At 39.6% G+C, this 24,093-nt stretch overlaps 4 protein-coding genes across 6 annotated transcripts in view; all 4 read left to right on the top strand.

Annotated features, from left to right (window-relative positions):
- The first annotated feature begins 245 nt into the window (after positions 1–245).
- zgc:109982 (uncharacterized protein LOC553564 homolog) lies at positions 246–3,257 on the top strand. The gene is made up of 6 exons (XM_044198634.1): positions 246–383; positions 1,310–1,471; positions 1,611–1,790; positions 1,878–1,971; positions 2,509–2,692; positions 2,817–3,257. Exons 1-6 carry the CDS (start codon positions 287–289, stop codon positions 3,051–3,053), a joined length of 954 nt encoding a protein of 317 aa, XP_044054569.1. The 5' UTR covers positions 246–286; the 3' UTR covers positions 3,054–3,257.
- A 570-nt stretch (positions 3,258–3,827) lies between these two features.
- dr1 (down-regulator of transcription 1) lies at positions 3,828–7,711 on the top strand. The gene is made up of 3 exons (XM_044198635.1): positions 3,828–4,755; positions 4,878–5,041; positions 6,481–7,711. The coding sequence occupies exons 1-3, from the start codon at positions 4,536–4,538 to the stop codon at positions 6,625–6,627; spliced, it is 531 nt and encodes a 176-aa protein (XP_044054570.1). The 5' UTR covers positions 3,828–4,535; the 3' UTR covers positions 6,628–7,711.
- Positions 7,712–7,828: 117 nt separating this feature from the next.
- Positions 7,829–12,093, top strand: LOC122877288 (protein wntless homolog). The gene is made up of 12 exons (XM_044198633.1): positions 7,829–8,060; positions 8,193–8,456; positions 8,561–8,685; positions 8,778–8,933; positions 9,040–9,176; positions 10,131–10,299; positions 10,387–10,484; positions 10,569–10,632; positions 10,736–10,879; positions 10,999–11,082; positions 11,214–11,379; positions 11,525–12,093. The coding sequence occupies exons 1-12, from the start codon at positions 7,955–7,957 to the stop codon at positions 11,623–11,625; spliced, it is 1,614 nt and encodes a 537-aa protein (XP_044054568.1). The 5' UTR covers positions 7,829–7,954; the 3' UTR covers positions 11,626–12,093.
- A 1,702-nt stretch (positions 12,094–13,795) lies between these two features.
- The window catches only part of gng12b (guanine nucleotide binding protein (G protein), gamma 12b), a 30,661-nt gene continuing 20,363 nt past the window's right edge, over positions 13,796–24,093 (top strand). Inside the window, exons 1-2 of one of the 3 annotated variants that reach the window (XM_044199099.1) lie at positions 13,797–14,031; positions 22,180–22,333. The gene's annotated coding sequence lies outside the window, so the exon portion shown is untranslated. Of the gene's footprint in view, positions 14,032–22,179; positions 22,334–24,093 lie in introns of all 3 variants that reach the window. The other 2 variants (XM_044199101.1, XM_044199103.1) reach the window with 2 other exon arrangements.

A 24,093-nucleotide genomic window follows, 5' to 3' on the forward strand; every position in this document is an offset into this window, starting at 1 on the left:
CGTGTTTTTTCTGCCAAGTCTTTGACCATATTTTTCACATCTCATGATTCACTGCAGCAATAGACTTGTTATCATTATCTTAAATCCTCACTAGGCATCAGCACCATGTGTAGGCCACGCTTGATGGTAATCTTCAGCCAATGTGCACAAGGGTTCTGCTGAGTTGCAGACCTGTGGATTAAGGCACGGGCTTTAAAAGTGCCTCCACGTAGCCTATTCCCTCCCCCCGTTCGGTCTCCTTCATTCTCTGCTGCTGGAGCTGCAAGACGAACACTAACCAGGCACGATGAACCAGAAGGTGGTACTCATCACAGGCTGCTCCTCCGGGATTGGCCTCGCCTTGGCTGCCCGCATTGCAAAAGATGAGAAGAAAAGGTTCATGGGTAAATTTGTCCCATTTTAAAAAGCTTTGTCTACATTTTTCATAAGTGACAACTGTATTTCTGAAACTGTTTGTGTCACTGACATTCACGCATGTGCAAATAGACTGAGAAGTGAAAGAATCAAACAGTTCCTTATTTAAACTAAAATTTAGTAGTGATGAATAATAATGGTGATTGTGGCAATACAAATGACTTCTAATAATACTATTGGTTAGTGGTTATTTGGCTGCAAAAAAGTGTTAGAAGCACTAAAGGAGTACTAGTGAACATTATGCTTTTGGAGACTTAACATTCAAAGTTATGTGCTTACAGTTATTTTGTAAATATATGAATATATGCACAGGTGAACTATCATTTGGCAAGAAACAAGAAACAGAACAAATTTCAGGCATGTTCAAGGGTCAAGTTTACCCAAATCACAAAAAGAAACCATATTTTCTTTCCAGAAACTATGTCCTGGTTGCTCTGGATAATTCACACACCTCACTGTCGACAGTTTTATTGGAACTACTTTCTATGGATGAAACAGTCCCAGTGTCCGCGGATTATCCTGAGCAACTGGGACACTGTTTCTGGAAAAGATGTTGCAGTTGAGTTTAACAGCTGTCATTTCTCAATGCTTTGAACATCATAAACAACATTTTACTGCCTCCACTGTATTGGTGTGGCAGCAGACATTTAGAGACAAAACCTAAGACAATAACATCAAAACTATCTGCAATACCAGATGCCACTAGGGCTAAGTTAGAAAATATGTTATTCATTTGTAATGGTAGGTGCACTGGCCCTTTAAGAATGACAGGTCAAATTTTCAATGCCAAATTAAGAGAAAGTGTCTGATGTCCCTGTAGACTTTAATTTCACCAGCACTTCTGCATCCATGTAGTAAACAAAATCCCCGCTTTAAATTATTTTGTTTGTTGTAGTCTACGCCACCATGAGGAACGTAAGTAAGTGTGAGGCGCTGGTCGAGGTCGCAGGTCGGACTCTGGGCAGGACTTTGGAGATCAAACAGTTGGACGTATGTGACGAGGACTCCATCAAAGCCTGCGTGGACAGCCTGCCTGAGCGCAGGGTGGACATTCTTAGTAAGCGCACGCCATTTGGTTCAATGTAAATGCAGCTATTCATGAGCATTCTGCAACTATGCATAGTTTTCCAATACTTAACAATTGTACTGTACATGCCTTAATAACATTTGTTGTCATGCTTGACTTCCTCTCACAGTAAGTAATGCAGGGATGGGTCTGATTGGACCTCTTGAGTGTCAGTCAATGGATGAGATGAAGACTGTCATGGACACCAACTTCTTTGGGCTTGTGCGTTTGCTGAAGCAAATCCTACCTGACATGAAGAGGAGGAAAAAAGGCCATATTGTGGTCATTAGCAGCGTCATGGGCATTCAGGGTGAGGACGGTCACATATGTTCATCGTGAGAGCATTTGTTTTTGGTGACTTAACAGTTCGTCTTAACAGTGCCTCACTGTTTTTCAGGAATTTTATTCAATGACGTCTATGCAGCATCCAAGTTTGCAGTGGAAGGCTTTTGTGAAAGCTTAGCAGTACAAGCCCTGAAGTTTAATCTCAAGTAAGATACTGATTTCTGTATGCTGCTTCTCCAGAACACACAGACTCCTGCACATGTTGGTCATTTCATTTTGTACTGGTTTCTCGGTGAGATTCAAATCGTGCTCACAAAGCCGGGATCAGTTTGGGAAACAACATTCCCTTTCAGAGCTAACGTGAAAATACCTGCAAACCAGCACTTCTCTATGTCTGAAGCGTCTGCACACTCACACTGCACAAACAGACCCACAATTGCCTTACCATTGAGAGGAAAATATGCCAGCCAAAGTATGCCATGGCAAAAACAAACAGAGCACGCCCACCCTGGTCTGGGGCGAGACCTAACACAGCATCATTCAGTAAGTGCAGGGCTGTTTCAAATAGGAGCAGAGGAATAGGGGCATGTACTTGACACAAACTGTTCCATCTCAGTATATGAAAAGTAACATTAGCTCTGTAGCATTCAGTTACCTTTTAACTTAGCATGCTGCTCTTCAGTTTCCTGTTGAGAGGGATTTGATTATGTTTGTACTGTACTTCTCTTCTTGTCTTTCCTCAGTATCAGCTTGATAGAGCCGGGTCCAGTCATAACAGAATTTGAGCGTAAAGTCTATGATGAGGGCTTGAAGACTGATCTCAGCAAAGCTGACAAAGTGACTGCTGACATGTTCACGAACATCTACTTGAAGAACTACAAACAAATCTTTGAAACCTTCGGGCAGACTGCTGAGGATATAGCAGAGGTATAGCGTTGTTCATCCACAAACATTTCGTCACCTCATCATATATTGCTTTGACATAAAGCCCTGCAACTGAGTGAAATTACTGCAGCTATTGTTTATGTTTGTTCTGTGTTTTTCCTCCTAGCATACTCTCAAGATCATCACCATGGACAATCCCCCTTTCCGTCATCAGACAAACACGCTTTACACCCCTATGACCACACTCAAATATGCTGACCCCAACGGTGACCTCCCAATTGACACATTTTACAAAATGGTGTTTGAACACGACAAGGTCTTCAACGCCAGTCTGAACTTCCTCAAACTTCTGCGCTGGAGAAGTAGAAAGAGCTTTACCTTGGAAAAGGACAAGAGCAACTAATAGAGTCCATTTCTCATCTTTATTATAATAAAAAAATTATTATTATTATACTATTTTGGGGGAGATACATTCATCCATGTATAGGTTTCCTGTAATTTTCCTTTATTTTATTTGAATTAGATTTTTAGCTGGAAGACATCTTTGTGATGAAATGCTGAAACAATGATTATTGTGAACAAATAAAAACATGAAAGCCATAAATAATCGTGACAATGCAATCTCTTTTTTTGTCTGTGAGCTCCTGCTGTAGGTTTTAAACCACACCTTGGTACATTCAACAGACTACCATAACTCTCTTAACTCGTTAAGCCTCCAAGCCCTATATTAGGTTACACAATATGTATGTAGTAAGCAAAACTATGAAGGGCAGCGACAAAGTCAACGCATCAGATGACGCATTCAGATAGTTCAGATAGTTATACTGCCTTATTGAGGGATGATTTGTATTTTTTAAGACACTCTTAACATTTAGAAACCAACCTTTAAAGATGTATATTACTTTGTGAAACACTTATGTTAGTGACATATTGTGTTTGGGACATTGGATTATAGGCTATTTACACATGGCCTAATCTGGGATTCAGCTGTTTGCTCTGAGCCTCACATCACGTTTGGTGAGAAACCTTTTCATAAAAATATTTACGAGTTCTTAATATGTTGGCAGACAACAGAAAACATTAGAATAGAATGAATAGAATAAAAAATGTGTAATTACCTATGTGAACAGTAGATGGCGGTAAACACTAGCTAGGCGACTGCCGACACCTCTTGGTGACACCGTATCCGGCCCTTTATTTGACGTTGTATCCGTACAAATTTAAGCTAATGTTGCACAGAATATAATTGTAAATGAACTGCTGGTAGCTTTAAGATTGTTTGAGATGTTGAAGTTAGCTCATTTGGTCTATGCAAGGAAGAGTAACCTGCAGTGTTGTGGCGGCTTTATTCTACTCGTCTCTACTCAGCCAACTATATAGTTACATAAGGCAGGGGCAGTTCATTGTTAGCCTAGCTTTAGCCATGCTCTCCGTCTCCGCGTTCACCTGCCTTCTGGGTTGCGGCTTGCTTGTGACAGGGACCACAGCTACTAGCTAGCTTGGTAGCTAGTTAGCTAAACATATTTTTTTCCAGTATTGACGTTTTTTGTTCTCTTACTTGTGCTTTAGCGTTTCTTGGACCTTTCATTTTCTGTCACATTCCGTGTAACAGCGGTGGTCTGCAGAAACTGCACCTCGTAACATTCGCTATTAGCTTAGTTAGCAAGCTAGCCAGCCGGCTAACTTTGAGGAAACGTTTTTTTTTTTTTTTTTTTTTTTTTTTTTTTTTTAATGACATTTGAGTTGATGTTGACGTTGTCTTGACCCGGGCAGTATACGTTAACGCCATCAACTCAAGAACGCCTATCGTCTGCAAACGTTTTTCACCACTCAGTCAAGAACCGGAGCTTTAATTTCTTAGGTTTGTGGTCATTTGCCTGCCACGATGGCTTCTTCCTCTGGAAACGACGACGACCTCACCATCCCCAGAGCAGCTATCAACAAGATGATTAAAGAAACTCTCCCTAACGTACGAGTGGCTAACGACGCCAGGGAGCTTGTGGTTAACTGCTGCACAGAGTTCATACACCTCATATCCTCAGAAGCCAATGAAATATGCAACAAGTCCGACAAGAAGACCATATCTCCTGAGCATGTCATCAATGGTGAGTCCTAGTCAATGTTTGCTCTGTTTTTTCACACCAACTAGTATATTGAGGAAAATGCCATTCATTTTAAACCACAGAGAGTAATTATTTCGCTTTCGCCTCTCTTTTTCACACCACAGCCCTTGAGAGCCTTGGTTTCGCATCATACATCACGGAGGTGAAAGACGTCCTGCAGGAGTGTAAAACTGTAGCTCTGAAGAGGAGGAAAGCCAGCTCTCGACTGGAGAACCTGGGCATACCAGAGGAGGAGCTCCTCAGACAACAACAGGAATTGTTTGCCAAGGTGTGATCTAAAAATACAAGTTACTAACAAATCTGCAATTCCCCATGTACTGATGTTGTGAATGAGCATACCCATTTTTACTATGCATCCAATATAGAGCTGGGGTCTGACAATCACTGTATGGTTTAATGCAATATGATAGTTTTAGTGTCCACAAAAACACTGGGATTGCAATATAAGCAATCTTGCAGTGTATATGGTATATTGTAAGATTGCAATCTTGGTGTGTACCAGAAGAAGAAGAAAACAAGTTAATTGAATGAGGGATTTTTTTTTTCCTCTGAGTATTTTTTAACACTTTTTGACATGGTCACCCCTTGTACACAATTTGAAAATAAGTTAATATATTTGGTTACACATGGCAGTTTTGTGTACAAACAGTAAAGGAAGCAGACATTTAAACATGTAGAGCTATGATTATTAAGTAAAGTGTACCTACATCAAATACGATAAGATTGACAAATTACACGCAATAGTGTAATAAAAGACAAAAATAAAACTAAAAGGACTGCAATCACTGCAGGTGGAGGTATGGTCTAAGCAAGTATAGGTATTGTAAATGTTGTTTAAAATGTGAAGGTAATTTGTGGAATAAGCTGTATCTATTTACTGAATTGAGACTAGCTTTCACTTTCATATTCTGTAGAAAAATGAGAAATATGCACACATGGAGAAATAAGTATGTGACAAATAAATCCTTAAATAAAAGCTGTTTAAATGTAAAACAACCATAAACGGGCAAAAAACAGTGCTGTTAAAACATCTGTTAGTAAGGATGCATCCTTCGTCACTGTCACAATTGAACATGTTGAAGTATTGTGGCACCTATGTGCAGTGGCTCTGTAGGTAGGTATGAAGGGGTCCAGGCTTAGGTGAGGTGCACCTCTTCAGAAATGTAACTACATGCCAGACCAACATGGAGACAACAAAAACTGATTGGTGATTAGTCTTGTTTGTTTTTGCATTTGCTCCTGCGAGAATTGCCAAGCGCTTTATAAAAAAAAAAAAAAAAAAATTTGCATGTTGTGATCTAGCAAAGCCATTTCCAGTGCAAACCCTCTCCTTGCTCAGCTGTTACTCTCTAAGTGAATGGGAGAATATAAACACGTCTGTTTTGTTCATATTATAAATGCACGTCTGATAATGCATGACGCATCCATCTCATAAACTTGCAACACTACTATGCTGATCAATAAATCAGCCTAGAATATAACTCAGCCTCAGTAATGTATTGCAAAAATTGTATTAATAATAATTTTGCTCATGCCTAATACATATAATAGCATTCTAGCTTTTATGAATACTGTGATGTTAGAGTTGGTCAGCTCTAATTTGACATCAGATATCACCATCATGATCCTTTTGTAATTGCGTAATAAGCTCTTCGTTTGCCTTTCCTTGTCTCATATCTCTGTTTTGGTTTGACATTGTTTCTGCAGGCGCGACAGCAGCAGGCAGAGCTCGCCCAGCAGGAGTGGTTACAGATGCAGCAGGCCGCCCAGCAGGCACAAATGGCAGCAGCATCTGCCAGCGCCGCCCAGCAGGCCGGTTCCTCTCAGGATGAAGACGAAGAGGATGACATGTGATCCCAGGATGCCGTTCAACTTGTCAGAATCCCCTCCTGGGACGGTGTTGGCGCACAGATCTCCCAGTACTGTCATCGGCAGAGACATGAGACGTGTTTGACCGCTGGTATACATCAGTGTAACATGGATAATGCACATTGGAATGGACAGTGACGAGAAAGATGAAGGGGGATTTCAAGATAGCCACACGGTCAGATACCAGTACCTGAAATGATTTGGATTGAGAGGCTGTTAAAGTTTTTAATTAATCTCTTCTTCCCCCTTTTTTTCCCGGTTGCTTCTGTTTAATTATGTCTTGACATTATGTTGTGAGTGATTTGTAGATTTCTGGATGTGTTGTGGACACGCTGAAGGCAGACGTTGCCTGGGAAATGTCAGTGAATTTTGGTGATAATGCAGCAAGTGTTCGCTCCTTCAGGTACTGCACCAGAAAGCTTACTTATGTTGTCCGTTGTACTAGATCACTTCTGGTGGTTTAGGAGAACTGCTCTAGAATAATTTCAGAGCAGTCGATTTCTCCATTCTTGTGGTTTGATGTTCATTTTTACAGAGAGGGCCCCCCCCCTTAGTATATTTGTTCAGCAGAGGATCATTTGAGGGGCTGTGAATATAGGATTTTTTTTTTTTTTGTTTAAGTAGAGAAATGGACGTTTTGTTTAATTTTAGCTCATTTAGTTACTTTACATTGCATTTTCTCTCTACCTTGAACCACCCACAGTATTGCTAATTATCCACACCTTTCAGAAACTGAATATTTTTGTCTCATAGAACCAAAGATAGTGGACATACTAACAGCCCAGAGTTAAGTGTTTTTTAAAGGTGTAGGTGCTACTGTGATTCTCGTTGCTGACTCCAGGTCAGTGTAAACAATGTAAAGGATTATTAACCTATGACTTTGTAAGATGCTTTGATATCCAGGCTGAATTTGTTATTTCCCTTTTCCTCGGGTGCAGTATCAAACATTTGCATTGTGACTGTGGTCAATCCTCAGTGTAAAGAAAAGTAACCTAGTTGTGACATTCACTCGCCTATCCTACAAAGTTGTATTCTTTAAGCAATAAAGGAATCATGTTTTTATATACAATGTTTTTTTGTTTGTTTTTTTTAATCATACAACACCAAATTACTGTTTTATTGTTCTGAATCTAAACACATAATGGTTGCACCCCATCCCCCTCTGCACTCACTCTGTTTGACGATGATTTCTGACTCCTGGGAGAGTCAGATGTGTGTGTGAGCAGGTAGACAAGCAGCAGTGGAGCACTTAGCCTATTGGGACCACAGGCTCGTAGTCTTGAGCGTCACTTTTCCAAATTATCTTTCAAAAATGGCAGGAGCAATCATAGAGAACATGAGCACTAAGAAATTGGTTTTCTTGGGTTTCTTTATTTTTGTTTTCCAAGTTATTTCCATCCTGGTTGGAGCCTTAATCGGTAAGTAGTCAGATTTTATTACTTGTTTATTTAATTAGAGTATTTCTAGAAAGTGTAGCCTACATTGTGTCTGTACTTAATAGAAAATAACTCAAACCACATGTCTGACAGATTTATTCCCCTTTGCCGTAGCTCCTAGTCCCACCAGTGCCATCCGCTACTTGGCCACCAAATGCATTAACTGCCACAGGGCTGGCGGCTGGCTCGTGCCGTGGGGATCAAATCGGTGCCAGCAGATCCACAGTTTCGATGAGCCTCTGGCAAAAACACTGGATGCCAACGACATCGTTTTTGCAGTGCACGTACCTCTTCCCAACAAGGAGATGAGCCCCTGGTTTCAGTATATGCTTGCTGTTCTACAGTTCGACATTGCATTCAAAATGATCAATCAGATTGGTGAGATGTGTGTCTTTTCCAGAAATTTAAATAATATAGGTCCAAGCTACTCTAGTTCTTGTGCTGGATACGTAATAAACCGAATCTTGTCCCTGTCTGTGTAGAAGACGATGTTATCATCACTATTGATGCTGGCCTGGCATACAGGGATGATTTGATATCTGAGTGGACCACAAAGTTTCACTCAGTGGAGCAAAGGCCACTCAGGTGCATATTTGCAGTCCCTAAGGTAAACCTGCATAACTGCTTTTAATACATGCAAATAAATTATTATTAAATTTGTTTCTGCTTAGTAACCTGTAACATTCCATGCTTTTGCAGACATATGAAAATGAAGGCCGCTTTTATCACTGTGACCCCATTCCATTCATGGAACTGGGAAGTGTGGCCCACAAATATTTTTTGATTAACCTGCGCTTGCCAGTGAATGACACAGTGAATGTTGGCATTGGAGAAATAAAGGACATCCAAATAGTGGTGAGTTTAAGTCTTATAATTTAACTTCCATTATATGTTTTGATTGAATTAAATTCCAAAGCCTGCATGTGTTACATTCAGACATTTAGTGTCTCTCTTTTCTAAGGGCATCCACCAGAATGGAGGCTTCACTAAAGTGTGGATCAGCATGAAGACTGTGTTCAGTCCCTGGATATTTGGGGCAACAGTTTGGTACTGGCACAGGATCAGCCTCATGGCAAGACCTCCAGTCCTGTTGGAAAAGTATGAGCCAAGAAGGAAGAATGGCTAAATGTATTTATCAAACCAACTGCTTTGCCTTAGTAACACTAGTAATGAGTAGCCTCTTCAAGAGTATTGCTAAATTTTAGGGTTAAAGTTCCAAACATATGGAAGCCTGAAGTGTTCAATATTAAATAAATAAGTTACACATTATGATAAATATATAATAATAAATAGATAATCACAGGAATAATGACGGCTCCAATCATGAGTTGAAGCATCAACCAGTCATATGTTTTATGAAGGGGCGGGAATTGGCGACAACTCCACCTTCATGAAAAGTGACATTATAAAAACTGACATTGCTAGAAGGATATTATGAAAAGTAAAATTATGAAATGAAATGTGACATGAAATACAGATGTCACTGGGGAAAAATGCCATTATGAAATAAAAACATAAGAATTTTGAAATATATTTTCCATAATAAAATTAATATGAACACCGGTAACAAAATTTAAATAATGAGTTGAGTTTTAGTAATTTCTTAAATGTTTTCACAATGTATTGTTTAATTTATGTTTAGCACTTTTTTTTATTATTTATTTCATAATATATTTTTTTAATTTGATGTTGAACACGTTGGTCCTCCATACAATCCCTACATCTGGACTTTAGATATTTTACAGCAGACTGAATACACCATCGTCTTTTTTTAAAAGGTAAAGTGATGTTATACAACACAGCTCCATTGCTCTTAAGTTGAGTGCAACCCAGGCTCTTTAGTCACTCAGTGCAAACTTAAAGCCACAGGTAAACCTTTTGTTGTATACAGTGCCTCAGGGTGGCATGTGGAGAGCAGGGGAAATGAAAACTGCTTGATATTAAGTGCATGATTGGCCTGGTAGAGTCAGGTCAATACTCTGCCTGCAGCGGAAAGTTACTTTCTTTTAAGAGCAAATGTAAGACATTATAGTATGTGTTTACCTTATACAGGGTGATTTTTGCTCTCGGGATCTCTATGACGTTCCTGAACGTGCCGGTGGAGTGGCTCTCCCTGGGCTTTGAGTGGACGTGGATGCTGCTGTTCGAAGATGTTCAACAGGGCGTCTTTTACTCCACGCTCTTCTGTTTCTGGATCATCTTCTGTGGTGAACACCTCATGGTAAGCACTTTTTACTTGTTCCTTACTGTACTTTTCTCCATACTTTCATGCCAGTTATGCAGTTTATTTCAACAACAAATCCTTTAGGACCAAAGTCAGAGGAATCTGCTCTCTGCGTACTGGTGGCAGGTTGGGCTGGTGGTGTTCGGCTCATCTATTCTCCTCATATTTGACCTGAGTGAAAGGTAATGACACGGCTGCGTTTGATGAGGTCTATTGTGTTATGGTTATATCTTTCTTTATATGAATGTGCTGTATTTCTTATAAAGGGGGGTTCATTTGACCAACCCTTTCTACAGTGTTTGGGCATCAGATATTGGGATGAAGGTGGCAGTATCCTTCAGAGATTTATATTGTATTATAAAAAGTCAGATTTTGCCTTATATGAACATACTTTACATGTAGGTCCTGGCCTTTTCCTTGACTGTCATCACAGATTACCTTCATTATTGTGGCAGGGATTTCTGTTTGTCTGTATTTTCTCTCCCTGTGTGGCATGGTGCATTGTGTGTTCAGGAACATTGGTGGGAAAATACAGCAACTTCCTGCAATGCCAGAGGCTAGGAGACTGCGTTATAAGGTTTGATTTGTTTATTTTAATATCTGAATCCCAAATACAAAGTAAAACATTGCCAAAAAACCCCAAAAAACTTTTAAACAATATCCTTGCTGTTTTTCCACTCTTGCTGGTTTTGGCAGGGTATAATCTTCAGGTTCAAGTTTTTGATGCTGGTAACTCTAGCATGTGCAGCCATGACCGTCATCTTCTTCATCCTAAATCAAGTAAGTATTACCCCTCTAATGATCAACATGGAAGTTTTACCTGCTCGTTTTATGATAATTATGTTATTATTTACTATTGTGACATATTTGGGCTCTTAAAAATGATTCCAACTTTTCTTATTTTTCACCAGGTCAGTGAAGGTCACTGGCACTGGGGAGACTACACTCTCCAAGTCCACAGTGCTTTTCTCACAGGGATCTACGGCATGTGGAACCTCTATGTTTTCACCATTATCTTCCTCTATGCCCCCTCCCACAAGTCCAACAGAAACAAGTCAGGAGGCAGTCAGCAAACAGGTGTGTAACGTTACGAGTTCATAGTTAGAAGCCAGTTCTCAAATGAAAAAAAACAAATGAGAAGAGACAGTTACTTGGTTAACTTATCAGACATGTTCTGTAGCAGCAGCAGCTCTTTGTCTAAGATTATGTTCAATATTGACAGATCTGCTGGAGAAGCCAGAAAGCCAAGAGAGCCGGCTGACATGTGGAGAGCAGGGGCCGACAGAGACCTACAGGATCACTGGGAAGGTGGCTGAGGAGTAACTGCCAAGGCTTAATGTAGTTTAGAAACCCTGTTTTGTTGTGTTATTTCATTATAATAACACTAAACTAAACACTGCAGGCTGTAAAATGTAGACTGTCTAGAATAATGTAACTTTTAACTTAACTTATAAGGGAAATTTACATGACTTAAAACGTAGATGACAGGTAAAGTGAAAGTTATAGGAAGAGGCCTCATGTTCACTAAGTGACAAGTGAACTGAGGTAACTTGGCTAATTGTAACCGTGTTTGGTAATATGGGAAAACTATGTATTACTAATTATAGCACACCATTAACTTTCATAACAAGGACCTTAAGTTGGATGAATAAGGTGTGGAATGGGGGTTAACAGGGCCCTCCAGCTACATTTGTGCCCTGATTATGCTAACACAGCGTCCTGCAGTAATATAATGCAGATCTGGTTTCTTAAGCTTGGGGGCTAAATGTCAAAATAAACATTCATTTTCAACCCCATGTAATTATGATGTCGTCACTGCACAATGGTTAAACATTTCAGGGTAATAAAAATAGTATTGGGATATTACTATATATTATTTGGGATACTTTTTATACGTAGTAATTTTTTCGAATAGTCTAATTTTTATTTGTATTTTTATTTAAATCTTTCTAAAAAAGTGTAATTAATTGATGTTGACTTGCTTAACTTATACAGTTGTAATTTTGGAGGTGTTTAATGTAACATACTGTAGCCTAACTGACTGAGTGTTGGAGAATCTTAAAAACGCCTCTCTCTTTTGGTATATTCAGCAGAATATTATTATTTTTATTATTATTATATATTATTCATTCCACACATGATGCATTCACACAGCTGTTTTGAATTATTTGGCCTGATTAGGCTCTTCTCAAGACTGTGTGGGAGTGGACAGATTGTGCCTGATTGACATCTCCTTCACTATCCTGTTATTTATTGCATCTGTTAGGGAGAGACCAGTTACGCCTTTATCATTCTTATTGGTGCATTGATTTTGGAAACGTCACTTAAAATTGGAAATAAGTTAATTGTGGCACTGCATATTATTTTGCTACAAGCATTCACACACATAACCATCCCTTCTGATTTTCCCGTTTTTCATTGCCCTCTCCCGGGTCACATTTATGATCGAAAAATTATCTACAAGCATAATTTTAGTCCCCATAACACTCCATTGTGGAATTGCAGGTATGTGGTATTTAGGAATAAATCCTTATTTTAAAATAAATTGGCTAGAGAAAGGAATATGGTCTGTAATGCAATTACTGGAAAACACCATGAAACATTATACCTTTCGAGATTTTTTGTACAAAATTTAAAGGTCCAGTGTGTAGGATTTATACATTTATATTTGATTTATTTAGATATTTGATCTATGATGTCTTATAACTTATATCAAAGTCATGTAAATCCACATCTTCCTAAACTTTTGGTGAATGGACATGCTCTCACTAATCTAAAATTGACCCCAGAAATTCAATTTTACGATATTTTTCCAAAGATGAAACTATTTTTTTAAGTTTCCGATGTTGGGCTGTGGCTGATTAGCAGTCCAGAGAGCTGGAATGGAAACACATAGAGAAAGGAAACTCTTTTTAACCCTCTTAAACCTCCTCCAGTCTCTGTCAGCAGTGATCAGCTGTGCAGGCCCCAGTAAACCATAAACAGAACAGGTCCCAACATTTCACATTAATTATCAGAAGGAAACACGCTGAACTGCAAACACACACTGAGCTAAAACTGCTCATCAAACTAAAGTAAAACACAACTGATGTTTAAAGGTTTGTTTTTTTTTTTTTAGAAAAAATAGAATCACATGTTACAGTATGTTGTGTGAGTATTTGCCTATAGCCTTGTCTTCTGTCAGTCATCTGCAGGATCTTTAAAATGCCATTAGATATATGCTTTGTATCTAGACCTAAACATACAGTGTTTGGTGTATTTTCTATTACATGACCACATTCATACAGACCTCATATAACATCCTGTCCTGTGCCTCTCTGGAACACACAATTATCTGGCATGCAAGTCATATACAAAACATTATTAGGTAAGTGTATGTGTATTCCAGACAGTATTGCATTGCCACATGAACGTCTGTCAAATGACAAGTAGGTGTGTGTACAGTATGACCTGGTGGCCGACAGGGGGCGCGGTTGGCTCCTCCAAACAGGAGAGGAATTAGAGTCCCAGCCCAGCAGCTCAGCAGCCGCCAGCAGCAGATGACTGTCTCCGTGTCGTGTCACTGCGCTGCGCATCAACAGGGCTCAATGTGGATTTTCTGCGTCGTGAAACTTTTTCATTCGACGCAGCTACAGTACATGTTTTAATGACAAGGAGATCCACTTGCATTCTTTCATGGCTCCACTTTGAACAAAAAAAACAACAACTCTGTCGGATCCGAGAGGCCAGGTGAGTATCAGCACAGAGATTACATAAATAATCTTTTAGCAACTGTAACATGACATGACAGCGGTGTGTGGACAATAATGCTGTGGTTAAATAATACCAGCTGGTAAACTATGACCTCCGGTCGATCACCATAATCCCAACAACAATTTATGTAAACAAGAAGCAAGTGCAATTTGGGGAAAACACCACGAATGGAATGTATTTTCATCAGCTCGACATGTTGCCAGTTTGTTTTGTAAAAGTTGCAGTAGCCTGTGTCAGATTTACATGGTGGATACATTCTCTTCTGTAAATGCACTGGCTGGTAAACGGGTGTTTTAAAGCAGCAGGAATGACAGGTATTCACACAAGAGGAGTAGAGTAAGAGAAGAGGAGGGAATGACTTGCTTCTCTCAGTAATATCCTGGAAAGTCAGTGGATATCAGGGAGATTGACAAACATCAAGGCATTTTATTCTCCATGGAAAGCCCTACCTGCTGTTATGAAGCTTTCTTTCTTTGAACAATAAAGTCCTAATAAAAAATCAGGAAGGAATCAAAAGTTAAGGTCATAGGCTACACGGAACACTTTAACTTAGTTATGGAAGTTATGAAAATTAGAGAATATCACTATCACATGAGGGCCACAATGGGAACCTTGAAACTCAGTATGTTTTATTTAAATTGGTTGTTTGGTCTATTGGAGTGCAAACATGGGGATGATTGACCCAACCATGACCTCCCCTCAGGTTATAAGTTGTTGGTTTGGGAAACATGTAGAGCTGAAACGAATAATTGATTGACAGTAAATTGATTGCAACTATTTTGATAATCGATTAAGTTTCATAGTTGGTTCTGGTTTCTCCAATGCATGTATTTACTACTACAGTTCTATGTAGGCCTATCATGTGAAAGCAAATGTTTGGGTTTTTGGACTGGTGGTTGGAGCTAACAAGCATTTAAAAGACCAAATCGATTTGTTGAGACAATATTCGTCCGTTTTGGAAAATGAAAACATTGGAACATGGTGAGCAAAATTCTGTTGTCATTGTGACACTGATGTACAAACTGTTTGGAGGGGAAAGACGTCCAGACACCAAAAATAGTGAAATGTCAGATCAGTTGTTGTTTTAGGTCTTGTATATCTGACTTATACCAAATACTAATGTTTGGTTTTTTGTACAATTTTCACGTGTACTTCGCTGGAATGTGCGTTATTGCAACAATTTAAATCTTAGAGCCATCTTTTTAAATAAAGCAGTCTATTATCTGAGTCACTGTACACCTGATTCTTAGCCTTGGCTACTAAACTACTAAACTGATCTTTATGCTGCTGTCTTAAGTCAGGTGACCTTCGTCGTCATGGTAACAATAATAAGCACGTGGTTAACGTTGTGAAACGGTCACAGTTTGGTTAGGTCTAGGCATCAAAACTAGTTGATTTTGGCACCAAAACTACTTGGTTAAGTGTAGGAAAATATCATGGTTTGGGTTAAAATAAGTATGTTAGTTACGTCAGTTGAGTTACGTACATTAGTTGGTGATACCAGAGTGTGTATTTTCAGAACAACGGGCCTTTGGAGCAATGGGCGTTTGTTTTCCGACAAATGGACTTTCGGTCCAATGGGACATTTTTCGGACTATTGGGGTTTCAGAATAATGGGTCGTCGGTTGTCCGTCCGTCCGTCCGTCTGTCCGTCTGTCCGTCTGTCCCATTCTTGTGAACGCGTACCGGAAGTACGCCAGGCTTTGAAGTCAATTTGACATAGTGGCCAAACTGTGTAATTACAACTTTCGTGATGCACACTAAAACATTTTTTTCCCATAGACTTACATTGTGAAAGAAGCAGCTGTAAAATGGTGGATACATTTTTTTGAGTGTCACAACCCCCCCGTGAAATGACTCGTTTCACTATCAGAATTTGATCCATTCGGCCCGATAACATTTGGAAAGTCCAGAAGAGATGCACGATTAAATCATTTTATCCCCATTCAAGTTAGCAGAGGGCTAGACCGGAAGTTAAGCGGCTCGGCCGGCGGAGGTCTCTGGTGCGCATGCTCCATGGGCTGCTGCAGTATGCATTCATCCGGGTAATTTCTTTACAGCGGGAGGTGGCTTTTTTGGCTTCATGCGCCACTGAGCGACTTTCATAGGAATGAGCGGGGCCCCGCCTCCGACGCTGTATCCTGTTCTCTTCATACATCCAGGGTTTTTGGCCATAACTCAATAATTCACACTCTAATTATGACCAAATTTCACACAAATGTCTAATAGGATAAAATGATGAAGTGATGACATTTTATATCCAACAGGTCAAAGGTCAACTTCACTGTGACATCATAATGTTCTGCAAAAACACTTTTCTGGCTATTCAACGCCATCACTCAGGAACAGAAGGGGAGACTGTGACCCTATTTTACATTTGGTCGGATTCTGAATTGGTGACACTAATCTTGGGTGCCCACCTTGAAGCTGTGGTGATTGTATAGATCTTCTGCGGTTGAAGACGTGTGTGAAGCATCCACATTTTAGAATTCGCAGCTTCTTTGCAGCAACATCCAGATTTGAAGCATTGTCTACTGTCATGGCTCCAACTCTGTGTTCTATCAGAATCAGCTTTATTATTTGACTCTGCTTTTGTTTCTCTCAATGAACTTACACATTAATAGACATACAGCAGAACAAGAACAACAATGCTTAACAAAGTCAGTTTTATTATATATGTCAAAAATTTGCCTCAAGGGGCTTCAAAATCTGTACAGCAAACAACATCCTCTATCCTGAGACCCTCAAGTCGGAATGAGGAACAACTCCCATTAATGGGCAAAATGGAAGAAACCTCAGGAAGAGCAACAGAGGAGGGATCCCTCTCCCAGGACGGACAGACGTCGCATGTCACGTAGATGTCGCATGTACAGAATAGACCAACATTACGGTATACAATCACGATGACGAAATTACAGATAGATTGTAAATATACAGTATATGAAGAATGGATCCGGGAGGACGATGTGCAACCCCAGGTGTCAACAAACAGACCTGAGCCACACGACCTCCACTCCACCATCGAGACCTGGAAGAGGACAGACTACAAAGACTCACAGGAGCAGAGCTCAAGCACATCATTCACACAGGTAGTAAAAAAGAACAAACACCCAGAGGGAGAAAGAGACAAAGACAACATGCACAAGAGGAGAGAGAGAGAGAGAGACAAGAGGAGAGCCCGAGTCTCCTGGAGAACGAAGATCTAGGCATACAACCACAAGGTGGTTAATTCTAGTTACCGTCTGAACAGGTGTTACCCTGTGTTTACTTCCACAGGCAAGTACACCAGCAGGAGCAACAAGTGGTAACTAAAGTTCTTATGCTCAGAACAACTTTCATTCAGTCATCTTTTTCAGGAAAAGGCTCCCAGATATGAATTGTCTTACCATGTGAATTCAAATCGCAACAGTGGCTTAAACATTAAATAAGTCTTTTTTGCATAACACAACACAAATACCCACATTCTCTTTCAGCTACAAGTTTGTGCTGTTGACTTGCTATGATGACACAAGTTAGTCAGTATTATTGTACTATATGAATCAAATTGATATATTAGGGAAGTATTTAATATTTTTAATTACTTGAACATCTGCTCTTGTAAATCTTAGGTGTAATACACGATCATGGCACCATGTTTCAAACAGAATCTGTATTTTGTTCTGTCTCAAGAATCTTTGACAAGAATATCTGACAGTGAAAGCATATAATGTGCTGTGTAACAGACCAGAAAAGGAAGGAATCACAGTGTTTTTAAAGGCATACCAGAATATTTCTCTAATCTAATTTTTTTTCAGTTTGTGGGAGATTTATCTTTTCAGTAACATGGCTTCTGGCAGTTGAGTGTGACTCTACCTGAGCGGGTTTCTGGTGCTGACGTGGGTTTAGCTGGTGCAGACCTTAGCGTGGTTTAATCTCGTGACAGTTTCTCCCCCTCTATCCCTCGACTCAAATTCCACACTCGGCCTCCGGGGAGCTCGTCTGTGCGTCACTGCTCTGGTCACAAAGACCTTCAGAGAATGCTTCTAGTCAACACAGTGGAGCCGCCACCATTAGCCTCGAGCCCTGTTAGTCCACGGCAATATGTGAAATATGTTCTGCTGCCTTGACACACGTCAGAGCTCTCTCAGCCTCCTCACCAGAGCGTATCACAGTGATGAAGGTATTATACAGTCACTGAGTATGAGTGGATATGTCACACATATGAGGCTGCCTAGTACACAAAGCATTAACTGCTTATCAACAAGTGATGAAGGCTTTCACAATGGATCCTATGGGTTATATTGGCTTTTCCTCACAGATACTGCTTTCCATTTTTAAATTGACAGTATGTTTACATGCTCACTAGTATCCCAGTTATGTGTTTAATCATATTCAGGATAGAACAACAAGCTACATCCTGTGTGGTGGCCAGCAGGCAGTGACCAAGCATTATGTCTTTTTTTTTTCAAAAGCTGCTGGATCAGAGCAACTCCTTTTGTTTTCATTTTTGACAGTGTAATAGTCTTTCTGTAGCCCATTAAACCTGTGGGAAACCAGTGTAGTCCTTCATCAGTTAAGTAATTAGTCAATATATAAATAGAAAATAGACTGTTGGTCAGACAAAACAAACTATTGATGTGACTTTGGGGTGTGGGAATTTCTGGCATTTTTTACTTTTGTCTTTTGACATTTTCTGTAATATCCTGGTTTCTTTAGAAACAACCCAGACTGAATTTTGTGTTTATGTGTGTCTTTTTTCTGACAGAATACTCCAAAAACCTGATCATAACAAGAATGCATGTAAATGTAGATACAATAGGACTGTGTGACCTTCCTTATTCTTGTCATGGTTTTGGGTTTGTGTTCAGTCATGTCCTATTTTATTTTGAAATTGTCTCCTTCCCTCCTGCGTCTTTTATAGTTTTGCTTCCTGTCTTTGATTGCTTTGATTGTTTTCACCTGTGTCTTGATCAGTTTCACCTGTGTCTTGTTGGCTCCCCTTGCTGAGTGTATTTAAGTCTGTATCTGCGGCTGTGTGAGTCAGATTGTTGTTCCCCAGTGTCTCTGTGAGTCTCCCTGGACTCTTTTTGGACTCTTTTTGGATTAGTCTTTGTTTGGACTTCTGTTAATCTTGTTGGGCTTTTTCCTGGACTTCTCAGCTGCCCTTAGTTGTTTTGTGTTCCTCCATATTAAGTAATAAAGTCATCTTTATGTAACACATGGTATTTTGCAACATATATTCCTACCTGGGTTTGGCAGAGAAGTGATTGACAGTAGTTGATCTCAGAATCATTGCTGTCTGAATTAAGAGAGCAATGAAATGTGCATTTTGGTTGCTTATAAATTCAAAATTAAGAGCTTTTTAATTTTATGAATGAACTTTTATAGAACCCTTGGGACTTACTGGAAAATCTGTTACCAATATGATCTGTTTTAAACAGTTTATCCTTGGATCAAATAGTGTGAGTAGAAAGTGCTGTCTCACTGTTGCGCTTCCTGCCCCTGTGGCATGATGTCCTTGCAGCTCCTGGGTTATTCCCCCTGCAGAGTGACACATAGGCCTGTGTGACAGTAGCCAGGTCACCGGCTAGTGTCATCCTGTGTATGATCACACTGACGCCGTGGGACCGGTCATGTTGCTGCAGTGGGATATTTGTAGGCATGTGCCTTGTGCAGTCCCACATGATATACAGCTTAACTGACACAATTACACAAACCAACTCCAGGTCTCTGTGGTGCATCTGTAGCAGCATCAGGGAAATGAGTCTCCTTGTCATTAAATTTAATTATCTTCTCTTTATGCCCTCCTCCAGTCAGCTGGTTCCTGTGGGTGAGGTATGCACTGATGTGTAATTGGTTGGTTGGGTTGCACTATACTATATCTTTCAGTGTGTTTTAATTAAGCTAGACCTATTGAGCACATGTGACTCCTGTAAATAAAGTCAATCAAAACACAGATGGTTTATGTAGTTATTGTCTTGATGACATCACAGGTGGTGAGTCTTTAGATAAGTGTGTGTTGTTGTATGTACATCACAGATTTTTAAATGCTCATTATGTAATGTTTTAAAATGATGTCATAATCATTATTATATGGTGTTTAGTTCCCGTTAGGCTGCATTATTGTTTATACTGACCTGGTAACACACAACAACGCTCCACCACCCTGCCCTGATACTGGAGAGTATGGTAAATTATAAACTAGACAAGGAAGTAAGAGGTTGCCTAGCAACTGGAACAAAGCAGGTAATAAAATGTCAACATTGTACAATAACAGACCTCTGAGTGTTAGTTTAACAGATCACCAGTTACTCTTTATTCTGGTAATATTTTTCTGTGTAATATACCCTAATTTAATTTACTGCAAAAATTTGAGGGTGGAAACTAATTTAATTTGCAAAACAATAACTTGTTTCTCCTCCCTTCCAGTTCTGTTCATATACACAGCTTTGCTTTAGATTGAAATAATTCAGACATGACGTAGTTTTTCCCATATTCTCACACATACAGACCCAAGCATAACCCAAGCTGTTGTTTCTAATAACAAGTGTTTCCAACTTTGGGCCGTAAAAAGCCTTCAAATGCCACTATTCCATCATATACACTGATCTTAAATGATCTTAATGAGTTTGCCTACTCCATTGTAAACATGTTACGTTGACAACATTGCCTGTTTTAGTGTGTGTTTGCAATGCGTCTTAGGGATGACTGCTGTAAAAAAGCAATGTAAATAAAGATAATTCATTCATTCGTTCATTCATTCGTTCATTCATTAAGCCCATAAACGTCTGTGTGGCTTATATGGGAAATGCAGCGCTTTCAGAGGACTTTTTAATGCTTACTGCGCAATCGTCAAAGTTGTTGCCACCGGTGTTTTCCAAAGTATCCCGTCTAATGAGGATGTCCCCTGTCTGTGCAATCAATGCAATTCTCAATGTGTTTTGTCATCACTTATTTTGCTAATATTTGTCAAACGCTGAAGACGACTCTCCGCTGTCTACTCGGCTGTCTTTACTGTTTTGGTTCACTCTTACAAATCTCATCAACCGCATTTCCAGCCACAGTGAAAAAGCTCTGATAAACACACTGTACACGACCAACTGGCAGACAAAGTATGCGACTAGCTGGTAACATATGGAGCTTTTAGCAGCTGAAGAGATATATATTTCCCTCAGTAGTTGGCGGAGACCAAAACAGAGCTAACGGGACAGTGAATATTAGACTTACATTTGCCAGGTGGTCAGAAACATGACAAATGAATGCTAATGTTGCTCTGTGTCTGCTGGATGTGTAAATAGGCAACTTTTTTGCTAACAAGTTTGCTGTAACAACTTTATAAGGTGATAATATGTCAATGCTGTTTTATAGCTTGTTCCGCTGCCCCCAAGTGGCCAAAAAATCATTATTGCTGCTTTAATAGATTGTCAGTTGACATATCAAGCGACCTCTTATGGCTTCCTGACCCCGAGGTCAAAAAACTCAAACTCAATAATCTTTTAACTCACTTAAAAGATTATTTCTTAAATAACTCATCTTTGCCGTCCAAATTCTCATTAATATATATAAGACTGTTTGATGAATTAGGCCTTTAAATGAAGGCGAAATGTGACTGCTGAATGCAAGTTAACAGTAGAAAGAAACTAAACAGTGTTTTGGACTGTCTGCTTTCTAGTTCACACACCACCAAACCCCGCCTCCACTTGTTGTTACAGAAAGTGTACGGAGACACAGAGAGATCTCAGACCAAAGGACTGGCCATCTAATTGGTTTCACTGGAATGCGGTAATGAATGCAAATGTAGCAGAAGTTAGAGTATCTTCACCCACAGCAAAAACGTGTGTCAGTGAACTGGTATTCATCACACTGTGGGGGCTCGAGCTCATGCTCTCATGGTTTTGTTTGCCCTCTGCTGCGAGGACTAATAAATAAACAATTTTCCATAGTCACACAAATCTGTCAGCGTTTCTGATTGGGTTATAAAATTTTAAAAATGTGTTTACTGTCTTGAAGATACATCCACCACCTTTCCACTTCCGTGCTCACTGAAGAATCTGACTCCCTGGTGTTGAAAACCCATTCATATTTGACTGTTTGGTTTGCTGTCATGGCTAGTTAGTAATTGCTTGTCTTTGCTTTCCTTGACAGATTTATGCTGGTCACACAGACTGGGACCCCAATACGTGCTCCTTGAGATCTTTTCCCACACAGGTCAGTGTCTCTGTCAGTAGACTGGCTCCAATTTGTGTCAACTGTTGCCACCAGCGTCCCCGGCCTTTACTGTAATTGAGAGAAGGATCAGGTAACAAACATTGCTTCACCAGTCTATACATTATTAATCAGACATAGTCCCCATAAGTCTTTCATATCTCCAGTCAGATGTTTTTATCTGCCTGTAAGGTGCTGCCCTCTGGCGAAAAAAACTGAGTTTACAGTGCTGTTGCAAATGGCAGCAAGCGGGCTGTCACATATTGACATTGTTGGCAGAAAAGTCATACTGGCAGGTAGATAACCCGCTAACACACTTTTGAAATTTCTTTTCTTATTCTAAAAGAGAAACCTATTTTATTGGAAGAAAATGACTCTTTTCTTTACATGTGGCTAGTGTACTATCATGAGGAGTACTACCCGGGTGTGGGTTTTGAAAGATGTGGGCATTTATCAGCCAGTGAGGGTCTGACAAATAAATGCATTATGGGAAATGTATGCTCCTGAAATGTATGCTCCGAGAATCTCTCGGCCTCTGCTGCACTGATTTTGACCGTTCTTTTTTTAGTTTGTCTCTTGTTAGTCCCCCCCAGCTATATGGTAGTGCAATGCAAAATTGCTGGAGTACACTTTTAATATGAATTCATTATAAGGACTGTTGCTCGGGACGTTTGTTTTGCTAATTGATTTTATTTGTAGCTGACCAAATACCTAAGCTAGTACCTTCAACGTTAGAATTTTACCCACACATTCAAAAACTGGAGGTTTCTCCTTTAAAGGATAGGTTCACATTTTTGTACATTGCCATGAAGAGATCTACTAACATGATTTGAATGTAAGTGATGAGGGACAAAATCCACAGTTCTATGCAAAAAAAAATAGAAACTTAATATGAAGTTAATATGAGGCTTTAGGAGTCTGAGTTTCACAAATCTAATGTGTATCCAAGTCTATTCCAAAATTGGTCTTTTATTTACAAAATTCCCTCTTCGTGCTCTGCCAGAAACACTTTAGAATGCATTATGACACAGAACACCGACTGTGGATTTGTCCCCCGTTACTTACTTTGAAATTCACTTTTGTAATCGATCTCTTAATGACCAGTATGGACAGGAGGAAGTATTACAGCGACCAAAAATTCTTTCAACGTACAGAGTGGCATGTAAGTATTGTTTTAAGATAGGCTTGAAAAAATGTGAACCCATCCTTTAAATGGTTATAACCATTTAAAGGATTCATGTGGACTGTTGTCAGTACAGGATGTTACCAGTGTGTAAAGAGCTACAATGCAAGATGTAAATGGCATGTCATATCAGTGTGCGCTTCAAGCCCTTCTTAAATCTGTTCGTCAGAAGATGATGCTGCTCATACTGAAGCAACTTTCCTGTGTACTGTGCTAATACATTTCCTCCACATGATGGCAGTATCGGGCAGTCTGTTATCTTAATTCCCCAGGTTTAAGATTTCATCATTGTCGTGCACTGCCTGCTATGCTATAAACGGTTGGTCAAATCACTAACTTTGATCTATTATTCAAAAACCTCTTTCTTTGTCCTAATTTTGGTCAGGGTATTGCAGAACTGTGAACCCAACAATGTTACTTTAGTATGTATGTCTGCTTGTTTTTGCAGTTTGGTCTGGATTTCATGTGTGAAGAACTGTGGTGGCACATGTTGCTTAAAGCACAGTGGCTCATCACTGTCCTAAATAGCTGTACATGTGTTAATTAATAACAGTTCTTCATGCAGATGGTGTTCTGCACATATGAGTTGCAGCCCAGTATAAAATAGTTATTAGCTTCACTTCAAGTGACAAGAGAAAAATGCTGCTTAAACATGAATGCATGAGTAATAA

This window comes from Siniperca chuatsi, linkage group LG6 (assembly GCF_020085105.1).
Source record: "Siniperca chuatsi isolate FFG_IHB_CAS linkage group LG6, ASM2008510v1, whole genome shotgun sequence".
Lineage (NCBI taxonomy): Eukaryota > Metazoa > Chordata > Actinopteri > Centrarchiformes > Sinipercidae > Siniperca > Siniperca chuatsi.